The sequence below is a fragment of the Gallinula chloropus genome (assembly GCF_964237585.1).
Source record: "Gallinula chloropus genome assembly, chromosome: 32".
Lineage (NCBI taxonomy): Eukaryota > Metazoa > Chordata > Aves > Gruiformes > Rallidae > Gallinula > Gallinula chloropus.
The window spans coordinates 258,765-279,330 of record NC_140117.1 but is presented as its reverse complement, the minus strand read 5'-3'; the positions used below and the strand labels follow the sequence as shown (position 1 = coordinate 279,330).

General features: G+C 55.4%; 1 protein-coding gene and 1 pseudogene across 5 annotated transcripts in view; both read right to left on the bottom strand.

Moving 5' to 3' along the window:
• LOC311202908 (butyrophilin subfamily 1 member A1-like) overlaps nucleotides 1-20,566 on the bottom strand; it is a 197,971-nt pseudogene that overhangs the window by 3,213 nt on the left and 174,192 nt on the right. The window contains exons 3-5 of the transcript in view: nucleotides 1,254-1,601; nucleotides 630-911; nucleotides 317-387 (exon numbers count right to left, since the gene is read on the bottom strand). The product of the transcript in view is annotated as a butyrophilin subfamily 1 member A1-like (transcript). The remainder of the gene's footprint in view (nucleotides 1-316; nucleotides 388-629; nucleotides 912-1,253; nucleotides 1,602-20,566) is intronic.
• Nucleotides 12,803-16,019, bottom strand: LOC311202802 (protein CutA homolog). Of its 4 annotated transcripts, none has more exons than XM_084277461.1 (7): nucleotides 15,987-16,019; nucleotides 15,413-15,481; nucleotides 14,660-14,871; nucleotides 14,209-14,268; nucleotides 13,782-13,827; nucleotides 13,426-13,475; nucleotides 12,803-12,997 (listed from the first exon to the last, which is right to left on the bottom strand). In XM_084277461.1, exons 2-7 carry the CDS (start codon nucleotides 15,449-15,451, stop codon nucleotides 12,898-12,900), a joined length of 507 nt encoding a protein of 168 aa, XP_084133587.1. In that variant the 5' UTR covers nucleotides 15,452-15,481; nucleotides 15,987-16,019; the 3' UTR covers nucleotides 12,803-12,897. The 4 variants fall into 4 exon arrangements, with proteins under 4 accessions (XP_084133587.1, XP_084133590.1, XP_084133589.1 ...); XM_084277464.1 differs by having other exon boundaries at nucleotides 15,413-15,493; nucleotides 15,987-16,001; XM_084277463.1 differs by having other exon boundaries at nucleotides 15,981-15,999.

Here is a 20,566-nt window from a genome sequence, read left to right as displayed (position 1 = left end):
GGGAAGGGGACAGAAGGACTCACCCAGCTCTCTGGAAAACAGCAGCGCTGGAAAGCAAAGCCGGAGGAAGAGGAGGTCAGGAGAGCAGTTTGCTTCCTCAGCGGGAAGAGATCAAGAGGGTCTCTAGTATTTTCCCACCAGTCAGATGCTCTGGCCATGCTCCCTGTCCTCCTAGCCACACCCCACCATGTCCTCGTCCGCTTCTGTCCTTCCCAAAGATCTTTTGGATGAAGGAAACTCTTTGCTAGGGGGCAAACACACCTTTTCTTCTCCAGAGAGAAGCTCTGAGGCCAAGGAGCCCAATGTGGAGCCCAACGGAGAGCGCAACAAGCACGAGGAGCACACCCAGACCGACCATCCAGGGACGGGCATCATGGAAAAAGGGAGCTGAGAAACAAACAGATCCACAGGGAAAAGGACTGATTTCCACTCATGTCCATGGGACAAGGACTCAGAGACCACCGCCCCACACATCCCAGCCCGTGTCCTGCGAGCCCTGGCCTCAAGGGGACAGAGCTCCCCTCAGCCCCCCCACGTTGCACCCCAAACCCAGACCAAAGCTGCTCCAAGCAAGGCAGCCACTCCCCGCCCTGCTCCAGCGCTGCAGGGGCTGGCTGCAGCCGTCTCACCGGAGATGCGCAGGGACGCCTCCTGCTCCTGGGCCAGGCGGCTGTTCCTGACCACACAGGACCAGTTCCCATCTCCAGTCCCCGTCACCATGATGGCGTCTTCGATGTCAAACAGGCCCCTGGCATCAGGGGAATGTCTCTGGGAGACCGAGGGGACACGGTGCCCATTGGGGTCTTTCCACAGCACCTCCGGTTGCGGGAACCATCCAGCCGATCGACACAGCACCCGGATGCCTCCGGCCTCGTAACCCTCCAGAGAGAGCTGAGGGCCAGAGCCTGTGGCTGGGGAAGAGCCCGGGGTTGGGGTCAGGGAGGGATGGTCTCAGCTCCAAGGCCACCACTGCATCCCCAAGCAGACCCATCGCAGTTCCCACCAAACCCTCCCCAACCTGTGCAGGAACCACTGAGAGTTGATGTCCAACAGCCCCAGATCTCCCCCCAAACCTCCCAGCACAGCAAGATCGAGCTGCCCAGCTTCAGCACCTCGAGGTAGCGTTCAAGAAGCCCCAAGGCTGCCAGACACTGTACCAAGGGAAACCTCCACCAAGGGATGAGACAGGGATCTAGGAGGGACACACAAACCCAGGGACACAACGACCACCCCTGCGAACACCAGACACAAACCTGACACCTCCAGCTCCACCAAAGCTTCTCCGTAAGAGGCACCATTTCTCACACTGCAGACGTACTGACCATCATCAGAGGGTCTCAGCCCAGAGATTCGCAAGTCCAGGCTTCCTCTGGAGAGATCATCTCTGGCCAGCTCTCTCCTCCCAACATATTCCTCCACCTGGTCCATGGGCACGTCCTCCCCATGTCGGTAGTGGTGCACCGTTTCAGAGACCCTGTGCCGGATCCACCTGATGTCCCAGCTCTGAGCGTCCTTGGCTGGGGACAAGTGACACGGCAGCACAATGTCCTGCCCCATGGTGCCACGGAGAGTGTAGCCTGGTCCCACCACTCTGAAGTCAGCTTGGGCAAGGAGAAGGACACAGAGACATGGAGATGGTGCCTACGTTAATTGAGCGTGTTGCAGGCCAGGGCCGAGCTTGGTGTGAGTGGTGCATGCTCCATGCCATGGGCGTTGCTTTGCGCTCCCATGGTCCAGAGACCCCAGAGGAACTGGAGTGGAACTGGGAGGACTGGAAGAAGGAGGATGTTTCCCGGGAACCTGCTCCAGAAAATGACCTCCACCCCAGCCAGCCCTGCTCCAGCCACAGCTGCCAAGGAAAAGTGAAATCATGTGGGACCAAGCTCTGGGCTGGGCTCCCCCTGCCCCATGGCAGCTCCTGTTGGGGAATGGCTCGCAGAACGGGGCCATTCGGATTATATGCAGCTGGTGGGCCAACAGAATGACATTCACCTGGAGGGAACTACTGTGAATGGCCTCGACATGCCTAGGCCAAGCTAGGCCTCCGGCACAGCTAGGGGGGGGGGAGGCTCGGCAAGGTCGCCACGTCCTTGAAGGGGGAAAACAACCGAGGCATAGCCGGCTGGAACCGGTGGAAGGGGAATTCCACCGTGAACAAGAAACAACAAGTGGGCGTGGTATGCAAATGCGACCTTTTCGGGCTTAACCTATAGGCAGGCTGTATTTGAGATGTATCCAGCGCTGGAACATATATAAAGCTACGAGCTGCGCAATAAAGTTGGCACCCTATTATGATTCATATTGGATTGCTGGTGTCCGTTTTATTTTCCTTCTCGTCAAGTGGCGCCCGAACAGGGACCCCGATTTTTCCAGCAGGGGTCAACCTTGGAAAGACGAGAAGACAGTTACCGGTGCGACGGGAGCCGGTGTCGGCGACTCCTCCGGGAAGAGGCACTACGAGCCTGGGAGGACGGCTTGGAGCCGGGAGCTGCGGGTTAGGAGCGCTCCGTCGCAGGAGTAGGGGACGCGCGGAAAATACGGCTGGCCAGCATGGATAAAGAGGTAGCGTTTTCCCTACTTCAAAGCTTTTTAGAAAAGCGAAAAGTTAATTTTAATCTTAAACATCTGTCCGGTTTGTGTGCCTATGGTTGCACAAAGGGATTTTTCAAGTCAGGGGATGATTATTTTGATTGGAACCGGTGGAGGGAATTTGGCAATGAACTTCGGAACGATGTTATAGATGGAAAAAACGAAGCCAAAGCCCTCCAGGTCCCCTGGCGAGAGACTATTAATGCGATCGCCAAATACAAAGAGGAGAGAGCCCTGGCTGTTTCGGTGTCAGCGAAACTTGATGGAACACGAGGGATGGCTTCTCCTCAGGTGGAAAATCACCAAGCGCAGGCTTTTAATTTGCTAGCTCCAGGACCGCCTGCTGTCGGCCTGCCAGTGAAAGTCGCTAAGACCCCGGCAGAAGCGGCACAGCGAATGCAGGAGGCTGTTGCCGCGCTATCACCCTCTAAACAAGAATCCGACGTTGCCTGCGTAGCGGAATTTTCTTCTCCCTTACCTTCCGCGCCACCTTTGTCAGTGGCTTTGAACCCTTTTCTACAAGATATTGCGGTCCAGACTTATGCGCTGCCCTCTCGGAGGGGCTCTGTTTCAACACTGAATCCTTTTGTAGAAAGTTAACGGTCGGGCGGGGACTCCCCTCAATTGTTCTAATAGTAGCTCTAGTGATTTAGATAGCGATGTAGATTCTGTGAAAGAGTTGTCTGATTTGTTTGAAAGGTTGTTTAAGATTTGTCAAAAGAGAGGGGGGAAACCAGAGCCGGTTTTTGTGAAGCAGCCTAAGAGAAAAAGCAAATTGCGGATTAAGGGCAAAGCTGCAGATCGGGAAATACGGGAGGAGAGAGAGATGAAACTCCCTCGTCCTCGCTGCCAACCATGGCCAAAAATAGCAAAGCAAGCCATGGAAGCGGGTGACGTTGCAACAGCAAATGAACTTTTAAAAGCCATGCCTGTAATATATAAGCAGCATGGGGAGGGGGATGATGTATATACCGCGGGTGAGCATGACCCGTTTGATTGGAAGTTGTTAGTACAACTGAGGGACACCGTGCGTCAGACGGGTTTACATAGTGAGCCTAGTAAACAGATGCTTCAGTATATTTTTTCTGCGAGTGGTATTATTTTACAGGAAGATATTAAACAGGTGGTAAGAATGATACTTACCCCGTCGCAAGCCATGCAGTATGAAAGCCACCTTCAGCGGCTCTGTAACACTGCCGCTACTTTGCCCAGGGCAGAGGGAGATCCGTTAGCGGGGGTGACGGCGGCACAGTTGATAGGGACTGGTACTTATTTTGGGGTGCAGGCTCAGCTAGGGCTTCCTCCAGCCGTTTTACAGGAGGCTATGCGATTGGCACAGATAGCCCTAAGCGAAGTTAAAGCTGGTAGCGTAACTCCATCGTATTTGTCGGTAAAGCAAAAGCCGAACGAGTCATATGCCAGTTTTTTGGACAGATTGCACCAAGCTTTAGACCAGTCAGATCACCCTGAGCATGTAAAGACTACTCTTGGTGAGAAATTGGCTTTTGAGAATGCGAACGCACGGACTAGGGATGTTTTGGTCACCCTCCCTCCTCATGCCTCTGTACAGGACATGCTAGAAAGGGCTTTGCGTTTAGAAAGTGCGGGCGCGTTAATGGCAGAAAGGGCGTTCCCCTTGATAGCCCCAGAGCCGCCGCTTGAGCAGGCAGCCGCCAAGGTGTTAAAGGAGATATCTGAAAGACAAAGCCGCATTGTGGAACAACAAGCTAAAGTATTACAATTGTGTCCACCCTGTGCTGGCCTAGAGACTGGCAGACGCTTCCCAGCGTGAGAGGGGTAGAAGGAGTTGGTGGAGCAGCTGCAGTGCGACAATCATCGGCGCCTATTCATATTCAACTAGACAATCGACATGCTAACGTCCCCATTACGGTAATGCCTCTGCCCCAAGGCGTGAACGGACTGCTCGGTCGCGACGCTTTGAGACAATTTGATGTGCGACTTACAAATGCCTCGGATTTTTGCTGATGGCCACTGTTCGGTACAATTTCCCGCTGCAGCTCCAGTGGGTCAGTGACACCCCCATCTGGATAGAGCAGTGGCCGTTAACAAAGGACTTGCCCATCAGAATATTGGATTTAGAACAAATGATTGCTGAAAATGACTGCTTGCAAATGGCTCTTTTGAGCGCAGCCACAACATTGAACACAGCAGCGCTGGCCTCTCCTACCTTTAAATGGATGGGTCAGGGACAGTGGATAGAACGACCCAAGTACTCAGAACGCCCATTGGCGGAGGCAGTGACTGTGTTTACAGATGCAGGCAAAAAATCTAAAAGTGCAGCAATTGTTTGGAACCAAGACGGTCAATGGCAACAACACATACTTAAGGGAGAGCCTACTGACTCTTTACAAACGTTAGAGTTGCTTGCAGTGGTGTGGGCTACCTTTAGATGGTTCACAAGGCCTCTCAATATAGTAACTGATTCTCTCTATGTAGCAGGGATTGTGCGCCGCATAGAGACTGCCTTTATTCGTGACATCAAAAACCTACGGCTTTTTGAACTCTTGAGACGTCTTCGCAGTGCACTTCAACAGAGGAGTGCCGCTTATTGTGTCATTCATATTAGAAGTCATAAATGGGATCAAGGCCTTGGGGAAGGGAATGCGAGGGCAGATCGATTAGTCTCTGTGGTTGCCCCGCGAGATGAATTTCAGGCGGCTCGCCACTCCCATGAAATGTTTCATCAAAACGCTAAAGGCTTGTGCAAACAATTTAGAATTTCAGTAAATGATGCCAAAGGCATCGTGCAAACCTGCCCAGAATGCAATCATCATGGGCCAGGTTTGGGTCTTGGTGTCAATCCTAGGGGACTGCAGGCCAACCAGATATGGCAAATGGATATAACTCATGTGTCAGAGTTTGGGAGGCTGAAATATGTACATGTATGCATAGATACGTTTAGTCACATGCTGTGGGCCACAGCACAAGCCGGTGAAAAAGCTATCCATGTCCAGAGACACCTGACAGTATGCCTAGCTGTTATGGGGGTTCCACAACAAATTAAGTCTGATAATGGTCCAGCTTATGCTGGGGAAAAAATAAGACGTTTTATGCAAAGATGGGGTATTCACCATGTCAGAGGCATCCCCAATTCTCCAACGGGTCAGGGCATTGTAGAAAGGGCACACCAAACTTGAAAACAGTATTTGTTAAAGTATTCTCAAATAGCAGATGTTCAGGAGAAACTTGCTATGACATTATTCACCCTAAATCATTTGTGTATTTTTGGCGAGAGTGATTCCCCACCAATAGTTCTACATGCCCCAAAGGGGCGGCAGGACAAAAGAGTTCCAATGTTTGTACACTATCGGGACCCAAAGACTGGACAATGGCAGGGCCCGGCTGAGGTTCAATATCTTGGACGGGGTCATATGTGTGTGCTTGCACCTACAGGATCACTATGGGTACCAGCGAGATGGACCCGCCCTGCGGCCAGCCAGCAAGTTCATCCTGACCGTGACATTGTTAGAGATATGTCTCCTGACGACGCAGACGCGGGCCATCCACAGGGTGAACGACAGAACCAATATATGGGTAACTTGGGCTAATCAGACTGGCAACTTAGATTTTTGTCTGAGTATGCAGTCAACTACTAGCCCTTTTAAAACGTGCCTCGTGGGTATACCCGGTTTTGAAGAGGCTGCCTTTGTTGCCTATGCCACTAATAACTGTCACTCTTCTTCCACCGTAGCTAGTTGCACTGCCACATTAATCCGCTCCCTTAACACCACCTTACCCTGGGATCCACAAGAACTAGAATTGCTGGGTGCTAAAGCGGTGGGGTCAACGTCCAAAGGTCACACTCAGACGTGTGTCACATTTGGTGATAGGTTTAGTGGCAGGAACGGTTTTGAAACCTTTATTGGTGACACTCAGCCTCATGCGCGGGTCAACAAAGGGTGGAACGAATCAGGCTGGACGGAAGTGTCGCCAGGGCCCAACTTCAGACCATGGGATAGACATTTTTGTGGCACCAATGAGACCACTCTTGATGGTTATAATGTCTCTCTCCCCTTAGGTGCTTATGGGGCAGCTGATCTATATAGCCCACTGTCATCAACAATTGGACCATTATTGTGGAACAATAACACCCCAAAAGCTCTTCCCCCAAATGTGTTTTTGATCTGTGGGGATAGAGCCTGGCAGGGCATCCCAAAAAACGCATATGGTGGGCCGTGTTACCTAGGAAAACTTACCCTTTTTGCCCCTCATCAAAGGGACTGGCTAAACCTGACTAAGATAGCACGTCGTGTTAAACGAGGCGTGCCTTTAGATAACTCCTGTCGTGATGATGTTCAGTTGTGGTCTATGACGGCCAACGTTTTTGCTACAGCCTTTTTTCCAGGTTTGGCTGCGGCTCAAGCCCTCAAACAGTTGGAGCGGTTGGCATGCTGGTCGGTTAAGCAAGCCAATGTTACCACGGATGTTTTGTCATAATTGCTGCACGATCAAGACAGCTTGCGTCATGCTTTTTTGCAGGATCGTGCTGCCATTGATTTCTTGTTATTAGCACATGGTCATGGGTGTGAGGACATTGAAGGGATGTGTTGTTTTAATCTTTCTGACCATAGTGCATCTCTTCACAAGAAATTGGCTTGGCTGGAGTCTCACACTCAAAAAGTTGTTAAAAATGTGAATCCCTTTGATGATTGGCTACAGTCAGCTTTTGGTGGACTCTCCCCTTGGTTATTTAACTTGTTGAAAGAAGGTTTACGCTTTATAGGTATAGTATTGTTGGTGTTAATTCTTTTGCGCATTGCTTATGCCTGCATTATGAAAAGTGTTAAGCGAATGGCACAAACTAACATTCTGTTAGCCCAAAAACAAAAAGGGGGAATTGTTGGGGAATGGCTCGCAGAACGGGGCCATTCGGATTATATGCAGCTGGTGGGCCAACAGAATGACATTCACCTGGAGGGAACTACTGCGAATGGCCTTGACATGCCTAGGCCAAGCTAGGCCTCCAGCACAGCTGGGGGGGGGGAGGCTCGGCAAGGTCGCCGCGTCCTTGAAGGGGGAAAACAACCGAGGCATAGCCGGCTGGAACCGGTGGAAGGGGAATTCCACCGTGAACAAGAAACAACAAGTGGGCGTGTTATGCAAATGCGACCTTTTCGGGCTCAACCTATAGGCAGGCTGTATTTCAGATGTATCCAGCGCTGGAACATATATAAAGCTACGAGCTGCGCAATAAAGTTGGCACCCTGTTATGATTCATATTGGATTCCTGGTGTCCGTTTTATTTTCCTTCTCGTCATGTGTGTGTTCATCCCTTTGAGATGTTCCTGAACCACCCCCACCTCAACCAGAGGGAAGCTCTTCATTTCCCAAACTCTCTTACTTTCTTCCAGTGTCCGAGGGTCCCGAGGGGCCTTTGAAGTGATGACCAAAACAAAGAAGGCATTCAGTATCTCCACCTTCTCAGCATCCTGAATTACCAGGTCACCCGTCTCGTTCAGCAAGGGACCCACATTATCCCTGGTCATCCTCTTACTATTCACATATCTAAAAAAACCCTTTTTATTATCCTTTCTGTCCCTTGCCAGTTTCATTTTCAGGTGGGCTCTAGGCTTCCTTGTCGCATCCCTACAGGCCCTGACAACTTTCCTATATTCTTTCCGGGTGCTCAGACCCTTTTTCCACAGCTCATAGACCTTCTGCTTCCCTTTGAGTTTGCTCACGAGCTCCACGCAGGTCTTCTGCCTTTCTTTCCCGATTTCTTGCTCAAAGGGATGCACCGGTCCTGTGCTTGGAAGAAGCGCTGTTTGAATGCTGACCAGCTCTCACAGGCTCCCTTACCTTCTAACAGCGTAGCCCATGGGATAGCCCCTATTAGGTTGCAGAAGAGATCAAAGTTTGCTCTTCTAAAATTCAGCGTAGCAATCCTACTTTTTGGCTTGCTTCTTCCAGTCAGGATCTTGAACTCGACCATTTCATGCTCACTTTGTCCCAAGCTGTCCCCGACCTTCATTTCCCCAGTGAGTCCATCCTTGTTAGTAAAAACAAGGTCCAGTACTCGCTCTCCCCTTGTAGGTTCCTGCACCATCTGTAGCAGGAATTTGTCTTCAACATACTGCAGAAATTGTCTGGACTGCATACGACTGGCCCTGTTGCTTGCCCAGCAAATATCTGGGTAATTGAAGTCCCCCATAAGGACCAGCACATGGGATCTCAAGGTTACTTCTAGCTGCTTGTAGAATGCACTGTCAACTCACTTCTCCTGATCAGGGGGCCTGTAGTACGCACCCACAACTGTGTCACTCACACTTGCCTGCCCCTTGATTCTTACTCACAAGTACTCAACTGATGGATCATCCTTCCCCAGGTGGAACTCAATGCATTCCAGCTGCTCTCTCACATAAAGAGCAACTCCCCCACCTCACCTCCCTAGCCTGTCTTTCCTGAAAAGCACACAGCCATCCATGACAGCGTGCCAGTCATCCAGGTTGTCCCACCACATCTCTGTGATTGCAATGAGATCGTGGCCCTGCAACTGCACAAAGATCTCTGACTCTTCCTGTGTATTACCCATGCTACGCGCATTCGCATAGAGGCACGTTAAGGGGGCAGCAGATGCAGGTATCCTCAACAGGTCACAGGGAGATTTCCAACAGGGGATGGGCAATGGTGGCTCCACTGGGGTGTCCTCAGGACAATCCACAGTATTTTCCCTACTATCACGTGGAACAACATCCCCAAGTCTGTCCCTGTGCCGTTGGCATTTATCTTCTTCCATCATCAACTCTCATCGTGTCTCCCGAAACACTTGCCTGACCCCAGCAGCCTTCGTGGTATCCCCTTCCCCGTTCCTAACTAGTTGAAAGATCGCTCAATGAGCCCTGCCATCTCCTGGGCAAGGATCCGCTTTCCCCTTGGGGACAGCTGAGCCCCGTCAACAGTCATCATATCAGGAGCAGAGTACACCATCCCTTGGTCAAAAACCCCAAAGTTCCTATGTTGGCACCAGCCTTTCAGCCACTTGTTCAACTCCTGGGTTCTTCTAACCTGCTCTGAACCCATCATCCCACTAGTAGGGTAGAGGAAAATATTATTTGAGCTCCCCCTCCCTCAACAAAGTGCCGTAGGTCCCAGAAGTCCCTTTTGATAGCTTGGAGGCTACACTTCATGATTGCATCACTGCCTGCTTGAACTATCAATAAAGGGTAGTAATCAGAGGATCTCACCAGCCCTGGGAGCCTTCTGGTGATGTCTCTGGCTTGGGCTCCAGGGAGGCAGCACACCTCCCCCTGAGGAGGGAATCTCCTACCAGAACTACCCTTCTCTCTTGCCTAACAGAGGCAGTCTCGAGGCGTGCGGTCAATTGCCTCATTCTTGGCGCCCACTTCCTCTGAGGCAGAGGTGCTGCATTTGTCTCTTCACTTATCTCCTCCTCAACTACCAGGGCCCCAAACCTATAGCTTAGGGGAACCTGGGAGAGCGGGGTAGGCAGGCAGGGGGAGCGCCTATGATGGCGAGCTGTGACTGTCTTCCAGCCCTCCTTGGGGTTCAGGTCACTCGCTTCCGCCTGATCAGGTCAGGGCAGGGGGACCGTCATCAGTTGCGTGGTGTCTTCCTGGCATGCTTCCCTCTGGGATTCCAGGGAGTTACTCCACCAGTTATTCTGTCGCTCGCATACCCTGATAGCTCTCAGTCTTTCCACGTCCACTTTTAGTTCAGCCCCCATGCTGAGCAGATTGTTCATGTGCTCACACCTCACACAGATGAAATTCTTGCCTCTTTTCCCTGGCAGCAGCAGACTCAGGCATTCCCTGCAGCCGGAGACCTGAATTGCAACATCCCTAGGCAGGCCATCTGTTGGGGTTGTCACAGTTTTGTAGGGGCAACCTCTCTGCCTGGTAGAGACCATGGTTTAACTCTCTGGGCATACAGCAGACAGGAGCACCCTTGGCTTGCCCTGCCTACTTTGTGAGCAGAAGACGGTCCACCCAACTTATCCTCTGAGCTGCGAGGGAGGTCTCGCCCTGCCCGCAGGAACTGCTGCCCAAACTGCCATGCCATGCTCTTCTGATGTGCCACACCCTATTCGCCCCGCTCCGGGTCACTGGCACTCCCAGGAGCCCCTCTTGTATGGAGAAGGGTTATTCCCCATCACCCTTAGCTCCACCTCCAATGATGAGTCACCACAATGTGCAGTCCATGCCAGGGGCAAGGACTCATATGGCCAGCTCTCACTGTGGTGGCTGGGGGGGAAGCTGGGTGCCTCTCTCTCCCTTTCTCCCTTTGCTTTCTTTGCCCTCGCATTTCTATGCTCGGGTTTGCTGCTTTCAGGAAGGATCCCTCGACGCGCTCTCCCACTCCATGGCTCTTTGCCTCAGTGACTGATCTGGTATTTTGATACAAGCCAGGATGCCATTGGCCTTCCGGGCCACCTGGGCACACTGCCACATCTACTGCAGTCAACCAACAGCCCCAGGTCCTTCTCTGCCTGACAGCTCTCCAGCCAGTCTCCCCCAAGCCTGTAGCGCTGCGTGGGGTTGTTATGTCCTATGTGCAGCACTCTACACTTGGCATTGGTTAAACCTCATCCCGTTGGACACAGCCCATCGGTCCAGTCTGTTCAGATCTCTCTGAAGAGCCTCCCTACCCTCAGGCAGGTCAACACTTCCTCCCAGCTTAGTGTCATCTGCAGACTTACTGAGGGATCATTCAATCCCTTCATCCAGGTCACTGATGTTGAACAGAACTGGACCCAGGACTGAGCCCTGGAGGATGTCACTCATGACGGGCCTCCAGCTGGCTTTTGTTCCATTCACCACCACCTTTTGGGTCTGGCCATCCAGCCAGTATTTAATTGGTTTAACTGGTTAAAAAGGGTGGGATATATTTAAAAAGGAAGAAAAAAAAAGGGGTTTTTTTCAAGTAGGAAAAATAATGGAGAAAAAAAAGGAAAAGGGTTTTTAAAAAAGGTGGGAAAAGCTTTTTTTTAATAAAAAGGTGGGAAAAGATTTTTTAAAAACTGAGGAAAAACATGAGCAAAGATTAAAAAAAAGGGAAAAGGCAAAGCTGGAAGAGGCAGTTTCTTCCCCAAAGGATGGGGGCAACCCAATCCTTCCCATCCCACACTGCGGTGTGGAGGTAGGGCAGGGAGTGGAGCTCTGTGGGGACACGGGGCACGGTGAGGGGTTCAGGGGCGCCGGGGCCCACGCCGGGGGGGAGTGACTGGTGGGGGGATGCTGGGGCACCGAGGTGTGTCCAGGAGGGGGTCCTGCTTCCCGGGAAGAGAAGACTGAAAAGAGAAGCAGATCTGGAGGGGGAGAGGGAGCGGAGTTTGGGGGGGGGAGAAGGCAAAGCCAGGCCGGGGGGAAGCGGGGGCAGGACGCTCTAACCCCACCCCCCGCCAAAAAAACCACCCTGACCAACCCAGCACCTTCAAAAGGGGGGCACACCAAAATCCCCCCCACCCCCTGAGGGGAAAATCTTTATTTGTAGCAGGATGAAGATTTGAGGGGGGCATCACCCCCCACCCCACCCCAGTAAATGGCTGGAGGGGGGGCGGTGTCGTGCAGGGCAAAGAGGGAGGGGATTAAAAATTTCGGGAGGGGTGGGGTGGTTGGGGTGGCTTTTGGGTGTGTCACCCCCCGTGTGGGTTTTGGGTTTCCCCCCGTCCCCGTTTTGATCCCCCCCAATTTGCCCCCCATTTTTGGCGGTCCCCTGGCTGCCCCCACCATTTTAAGGACCCCCAACAAGGGTTTCAACCCTTCCCCCCCGGTTTTGGGGTCCTCCATTCTACCCCCTTGCAACTCCCCTCCCCATATGGGGCTTTCCCTCTCCCCAGACCCCCCTCATTTCCAACTCCCTTGTTGCCCTCCAACTTTCCTCCCCCAAACCCAGGGTTTCCCCCCCATTTTTGGGGTCCCCCATTTGCCCCCCCCCAAGTTACAGCCCTTCCCCCCCATTTGGGGTCCCCCCTTCCATTCCCGAGGCCCCCCTTTTTCCCCATTTTGACCCCCCCAAATGCTGTTCCCCCCTGCACGTTTTTGTAGTCTCCATTTGCCCACCCCTCAGTCTGGGGTTTCCCCCAGTGTCGTCCCCCTCCCCATTTTCATGCCCCAGGGTTTCCCCCCCGCAGCTTCTAGTGTCCCCTACTTGCCCCCCCCCCGCCCTTTCAGCCCCCAGCCAGTTTGGGGGTGTCCACCCCATTCCCAAGCCCCCCCTTGCCCCCCCCCCCCCTCCTTTTTTACTCCCTGCAAAGGTTTCTCCCTCAGTTTCGGGGGTCCCCCCATCTCCCCCCAAGTATGGGGGTCCCAAGTGGGGGCCCGGGGGGGATCAGGGGGGGACACTCTCCCCCACCCAGCGCAGGTAGGGGGGGTTCCCCTGAGCCACTGGCACGGCCACCAGCTCGGCCACTTCGTAGGGGTGTGTGGCCCTGGGGGAGGGGGGGTACAGAGGGGTCAGCACCACGGCCCCCTCGGGACCCCTTTGTGGGTCACACTGCCCCCCCGTGCCCCCCCCATTTCCCCCTCCCCCCCATGGCCCCCCCATGCGCCTGATATCCCACACTATATCACTGCGCCCCCCCCGTGACCTCCTCCCCCCATGTCCCCCCCAGTTTTATTGGCTCCTCTGTATCCCCCCCATGCCCCCTCCCCGTATTCCCCCCACCATGCCACTGCCCCCCATATGGACCCTGCCCGCCCCATGTCCCCCCCACCATGTGCCCTGCCCCCTGAGCGTCCCCCCCATGCCCCTCCCCATATTGCCCCCCATGTCCCTGACCTCCATAGCCTCCCATGTGTCCCCACCCATATTCCCCCCGCCCCCCCAGCCCCTGCTCCCCTATGCGCCCCCCCTCACCGCACAAACTCGGCCAGTGCCGGGATCCTGGAGCTGCGAGTCTTGATCATCTGGGGGGGAACGACAAGGAGGGGCAATGGGGAGGCGCTGGGGGGGGCTGCGGGGGGGCAGTGGCATCGTGGGGGGAATATGGGGGGACACACATGGAGGGGTAGGGGCGTGGGAGAGGGGCTGAGGGGGGACACACTGTGGAGACTGGGGTTGTGGCTCAAGGGGGGGGGGAGACATTGAGGGGGGCACTGGTGGGGCCCAGGGACACCTGGGGACATTGGGGGGGACGACATGGGAGAGACACAGGAGGGGTGGGAGGGGCACTGGGGACATTGGGGACTCTCCCCTGCCCCCCCGCTCCTCACCAGCAGAACCTCACTGTCCTCCTCCAGCTTCCCCTTCCACGTGTAGCTGGGGGGGAACACACCAGTAACGCCCCTTTTACCCCCCCGACACCCCCATCGCCACCCACAACCCCACCATTGCCCCCCACCCGTCATCTCTAGTCACCTCCCTGCGTACCCCCCCATTGCCCATCCCCATCGGCCCCTCCCACACCCCCATCATTTCCCCATCACCTCCCTGGGCCAGCCCCCACCTCCCCCCCTCTTCCCTGACACCCCCCATTCCCCCCCCCCCCCCCCCGACCCCCATCACACATCCCCACTCCCCCCATCATCTGCTTTTTCCCCCCTCAGGTCACCCCCCCAACCACCCCCCATTGCTCTCCAGCCCCATGTGCCCCCTCCCCCCCGCCCCCACCCCCCCCACCCGGTGTCCCCCCCCTCTCACATGGAGGTGACGTGGGGCAGAATGTTGACACAGGCGACCAAACGCTGCTGCACCATTGCCCTGGGAGGCGGCGAGAGCATCAGCCCCTGACTCCCGCCCCGTCCCCATGTGTCAACCACCCCTGTGTCACCCCCCTGCCACACCTACTGTGTCACCCCCGTCACCCCCACCCAGGTCACCCCCCGGGTCACTCCCCTGGGTCATCCCCATGTCACACCCAGTCACCCTCATGTCATTCCCCTGGGTCACCCCCACCAAAGTCACCCCTACCCCCGTGTCACCATTGTGTCACCCCCTGTCACCCCCTTGAGTCACCACTGGGTCAGCCTGTGCACCCCCCATCACCTCCCAGGTCACCCCCCCAAGTCACTCCTTGTGTCACTCCATGTCCCCCCTGTCACTCCCCCTTGTCACCCCCTCCCATGGGTCAACCCCTGTGTAACCCCCCCACCTGCTCAGCTCCTTGGCCACAGTCTCATTGGGACAGGTGACAAAGGCGGCCGAGAGGCTGCCAGGGACATAGGGGGCGTCGGCATCACCGGGGTCACCAGGGTCACGGGGGACATCAGGGTCACGGGCGTCCCCGGGGTCATGCGAGGCCATGCTGAGCAGCCCCCACCCCAGCGTCTGCAGCAGTGGCACTGTCAGCACCGGCACCAGCGCCTGGGGACAGACAGGGCCCACTGACTGTTGTGATACCCACTGACCCCATCACGATACCCATCAGCCACATCACAATACCCACTGACCCCATTGTGGTACCCACCACCCACGTCGCAATACCCGCCACCAACATCATGGTACCCACCAAATCACGATACCCACGACCATGTCACGATACCTTCCAGCCACATAGCGATACGCACCACCCATGTCACGATACCCACTGACCCTGTCACGATACCCACCACCCACGTCGCAATACACACCAAATCCTGATTCCCCCAACCCCCTTGTGATACCCACTGGCCATGTCACGATACCCACCAACAATGTCGTGATACCCTCCACCCACGTCACGATACACACCAAATCCCAATTCCCCCAACCCCCTCGTGATACCCACTGGCCATGTCACGATACCCACCAATCACACCACGACACACGACAGCTACATACGATGCCCGCTGACCCTGTCGCAATACCCAACTATATCGCGACACCCCCAACTACACCACGCCCCCCACCCCGTTGCGATACCCACCACGCCGTAACATGCAGCGCGTTGCGATATCCAGCGCATCACAGTGTGACGCCCGCCGCGTCGCAGCGCCTGGCAACGGAACTGAGTGACCCAGTGTGTCGCGACAGCCGGTATGTCGCAATAGCCAGACAAGGCACTGCCACACTTCCTGACACTCCCTGCGTCGCGATACCACGAGAGTACCATGGCACCTGGCCTCGCCCCGCCTGTCACACAGCGATACCCCCTCACTGTCGCCATATCCCCTCTCCTGCCCAGATAGGCCCTCCCCTGTCCCGACAGCCGTAGGGCAGGTACTTACACCGATGTCCCGTCCTGCCGGGATTGATGGTGGCGTCGGGGGGCACTCCAGCCCCACGGCTGACCCATACCCAACCCACCGCCCCACAGCCGCCGTGTACCTGCCCCATAGCAGCCCCACAACCACCCCCAGTCCTAAGGCTGCCCCATAGTGCCCCACAAGCCCCCTCCCGCGCCCCAGCCGCCCCGCCCCACCCGTCCTCGCCGCCCCCACCCCCCTGTCCTCACCCCGCACCCCCCGGCCCCACATGCCGCCCTGTCCCCCCACCCGTACTCGCACGCGCTGCTCCGCCGCCGCACCCACGTGACCCGGAAGGCGCCGCCCCTCCCCCCTCCCGGCCGCGTGTCCCGGGCAGCCCAGCCCCCTTCCTGCTACGTCATCGGGGGAGGGGGAGGGTGAGAGGGGAATGGGGAGTGGGACCCCTCCCCCCACGCCCCGGGATCTCGCTCACGCTCACGCTCGCCTCTGGCACACTCACCGGACCCCACGCCTGTCCCTCATGTGCTCGCACGCTCCTCACCCGCTCGACCCCGGGCTGCCCCGCGCACACTCACGCTCCCTCATGCACACTTGTGGCCTTGCATCTCGCTCCCCTCCTTGCACGCTCACCCCTGTGCACGCTTGTGCACCCTCAGCCCCTCACACGCTCATCCCGGTGCTGCTCACACCCATCCCCACACACACTCCTGCACCTTCGTGTGCACTCACACTCATCGCACACTCCCCCTAGGGCTGCCCCGCGCACACTCAAACCTCCCCTGTGCACCTTCATGGCTTCACACGCTCACACCCACACCCTCTCGTGCACCCCCGCTCCCTTGCACGCTCGCCCTGGTGCTGTGCACACTCACCCTGTGCACACTTGTCCTCTCCTCATGCATGCTCACACTCATCACATGCTCATCCTGGGGCTGCCCCACTGATTCCATGAAATGTAATAATGCTGAATAGATTGGTGTAGATGTAGCTTGAGACAATTAATGTAACTTTGTGTATTTTAAGAATAGATTAGTTTTGGATTTCAGCAGAATTTGGCTGTAACCATGTGATATGGGGCTTTCCAACAAGATTCTTGCAAAGGGTTAAAGGGCGCTTGCTAACAAAACGCTTGCTAAGGGGGGGCTTACTAACAGGATGAAGTGCCATAGTGGTTACGTCAGCAGATGACCCTGCACAACTCTGCCTCACTTACGCTGCCTCACTTGAACAACTCCTAGTTGGTTTTGAGTGATTACTGTTCTTGAGATAATTTCAAGCGGACCCAGGACTGGTAGTGGTGCCAGGGACAAGATAAGAAGGAAACATCCGAAGAATAATTGAGCCCATCACAACTACACATGTGCCAGAGGAAGGAGGTGAAAACTTCAACCTGATGAAGACTTCGAGCCTTCATCACTGAGGCCCCCTGACAACCACCACCATGAAACAGTGCACAGGCACAGCTGGGAGGTGTTTGTGGAGATGACTTCTTGGGATTAATTTTAACACGAAGCGGGGCAGGTTATGCATATGTACAGGTGTATTGCAAAATGCCATTAATATGTAACAGTCTACTGTATATAGTTCAGGTGAATTGCCGTGTTTGGGGTGCATGTCTGTGTTGGAGCAATCCCCCATGCACCCAGCGCTGAATAAACATACCTTCTTTATAACGCTTTGTGAGTTGTGATGTCAGCTTCTGCACATCACGTGTGAGCTGTTTCGTGAAAGCGGTTACAGAACTGAGCCAGAACAGTGCAACAGCCTGGAAGCTAAAGAAGGTGAAGGTAGGGGAGTCTTAAATAATGAGACAGAGTATATCTTGTTTTCAGCTAAAAGGGGTTCCTAACTAGTTTGTGCAGGAGTGAGTTTTTGAGCTCGGGAATGTGTTTTGGAAACTCTGGAGAAAACTGTAAAGAGCAGGTGCTGAGAGAGAGGAAGACGTTCAGCCTTCATCCCTGAGGACCACTGGAAGACCCCCTGAGTGTCACTGAGAATGCTCTGTCCGGGAGGAGTGAATGTAAATGATTTCCTGGAAATAACCTGCATAACCCTGCCTTTTCATAGACAACATAATGAATATGTAGAGTTAATCTGTATAAATATGAGAAATTTGGCTTTAATTGGGGCACACATTGGGAGGAGCGATGCCAATTGTTATGAAGGCTAAAGGCCAGTTGTACTCATCACAATAAAATTTATTTAAGCAAGCAGTTAAACAGGCAAAAACAGTGCTGGGCGGCCTGGCAGCCTCTTGCTCCACTAACGGCACGCACCCCCCTCTTCAGTTTCCATGCTTATGTACTGTTGCGGAGCAGCCACTCCTCCTTATGATTGGTCCGTGTTCTGTCACTGGCTGAAGCTGCTAAGCTGGTAACAGTGACTGCGCCTGCACCACCCGCGGGTGTTTCAATGTCACACCGGGTCACTAAGCGACAGGAAGGCACCTGCAGGACGGCTCGACCCAGCGCTCAACCCCCTTTTTCCCTCCAGAAACTATTTACATTGCCCCCGGCCAGACAGGGGTGCAAAAATGTCATGTCCCACTATGTGGCCCTGACATTGTTTCATACCCATTTTGGATCTTCTTCTGGTTTTATTCTCATCAGGGAATGGGTTTTCTCTTTCCCTGGTGCTGGGTCCACAGGTACCAGCTGTTTGCATTCCTTGTGTAACCGGGTGTATTAATCCCCACCCCATCTGCCAGTTTGAGAACAAATTCCTTATGTTCTTATCTATTACACCCTGTGTGCCCGGCGCTGCAATAAAGGATGCCTCCTTCATAGGCACCAAGGCCAGTGAGTTTTGATTCTGGCTTTCCGAGGCATCTCCACGCACACTCAAGCTCTCTCGTGCACCCTCATGCACCCCACTCCTTGCACTGCATACGGGGCCCTCCGTTCCCCTGAGAGGGGACATACCTCCCACAGTTACACTTCTTTCTGTCCTGGAAGAGGCAGTCTCAAGGTGTGGCGTGTGGTCTAGCTGACTTCAGTAAAGCCTTTGACATGGTATCTCACAGCATTCTGACTGAGAAACTGGCTGCCACTGGCCTGGACAGGTGGACCCTCGGCTGGGTTAAAAACTGGCTGGATGGACGGGCCCAAAGACTGGTGGTGAATGGAAGGAACCAAATCCAGCTGGAGGCCGGTCACGAGTGGCGTCCCCCAGGGCTCAGTCCTGGGTCCAGTTCTGTTCAACGTCTTTATCAATGACCTGGATGTGCTGGGTTTGGGGGGCCTCCCCAGCTCTCGGACAAGGCACCCCCTCGCGCTGGGAACCTGCTGAGAGTGGCGCTAGGTCAGCACAGGCTGGGGCAGTATCGTGGGGGCAGGGAAGAGTCTTCTGAGGGGGGAGTGGAGGGAGCTCTCCCATCCCACAAAGCCCCAGCCCACACTCACCCCCGCTCTGGCGGTAGCGGCGCCGCCATCCAGTCTGCCCGGGGCACCGCCCTCCCCTTCTCGCTGTCGTAGCGCGAAATGAGGTTCCCGTCCACGTACCCCACGGACACAAACTGGGGTACTCCTGGGCTGGGCTGACACTGCGGTGTGGAGGTAGCGCAGGGAGTGGGGCTCTGTGGGGACACGGGGCACGGTGAGGGGTTCAGGGGCGCCGGGGCCCACGCCGGGGGGGAGTGACTGGTGGGGGGATGCTGGGGCACCGAGGTGTGTCCAGGAGGGGGTCCTGCTTCCCGGGAAGAGAAGACCGAAAAGAGAAGCAGATCTGGAGGGGGAGAGGGAGCGGAGTTTGGAGGGGGGGAGAAGGCAAAGCCAGGCCGGGGGTGGGGGGAGAGCTCCGAGGGGGCTCCCGGTGTCTCGCGGGAGGGACTGGGGGCTCCCTTCCGCCGGGGGGGGTTCCCAGTGCCCAGAGAAGGGCAGCCCGGGGTAGTCCTGGTTCTCCGGGGTGGAGGAGGGTCAGGAGGGGTCCCGGTGCCGGGGAATGGAGCTCCGGTGTCAGGAAAGGGGGGTCCAAGGGGGTCCCAGCGCCCAGGGAAAGGGCTCCGGGTCCCGCCCGCACTCGCCGCACGCCGCCCCGACGAGGAGCCGCAGCGGCAGGAGCCGAACGAGCCTCGCTCCGGGACAGACCTCGCTGCCAGCCCCGCCCCGCGCACCGCGATTGGCTGCGCCGCCACCCCCCCCCCCCCGCCAATAGGAGCCCGGGAGGCTCTGACGTCATCGGGCGCCAGGCAGATCCCGTCTCTGCTGGATGACGCAAAAATAAGCGCCGAAAGCAGCGCGGGGAAGGGGCAGCGCAACTGACATGCAGACCAGCTCGTTTTTAATGGAGTTTCGTTCTCACTGAATGATTTTCTGAGCTTCTACAGGTGCAAACACACCGACAAAGTGTTCTTCCAGCAAAGCATGTGCCCTCAGATGTTCTGTTACGTGTGGCTTCTGATCTTTAGCAAGGCAGGAGCTCACACTGAATGACCTCCCACACCTGCAGCACCCATTTCATTGGATCTTTACAGCTGGAAAAGACCCCTGGGATCATCAAGTCCAACAGCCTGTCCAATACCATGGACTCTAAACCACGTCCTGGAGTGCCATGTGCACACATCTTTTGAATCTCTCCAGGGATGGAGACTCCACCAGGCTCTGGGCAGCCTGGCCCAATGCCTGACCCCTCTTGCAGTGAAGAAATTTTTCCTAACCTCCAATCTAAACCCACCCTCATGGCAACTTGAGTAGTGTGTGCTGGTGTAGGTGAGGAGCACAGGCACCCCATGCTCACCTGTGAGCCTGCTGCTCAGGCCTTCTTTTTTCTCCATTCCTTGAAGATCAGGACCCCAGTGCTCTCCTTGCTCTTGCATCTGGGGTGGCAAGTCCAATTCATCATTCCGGAAGGGAGTGGGCTCCAGAGCATCATGTTTG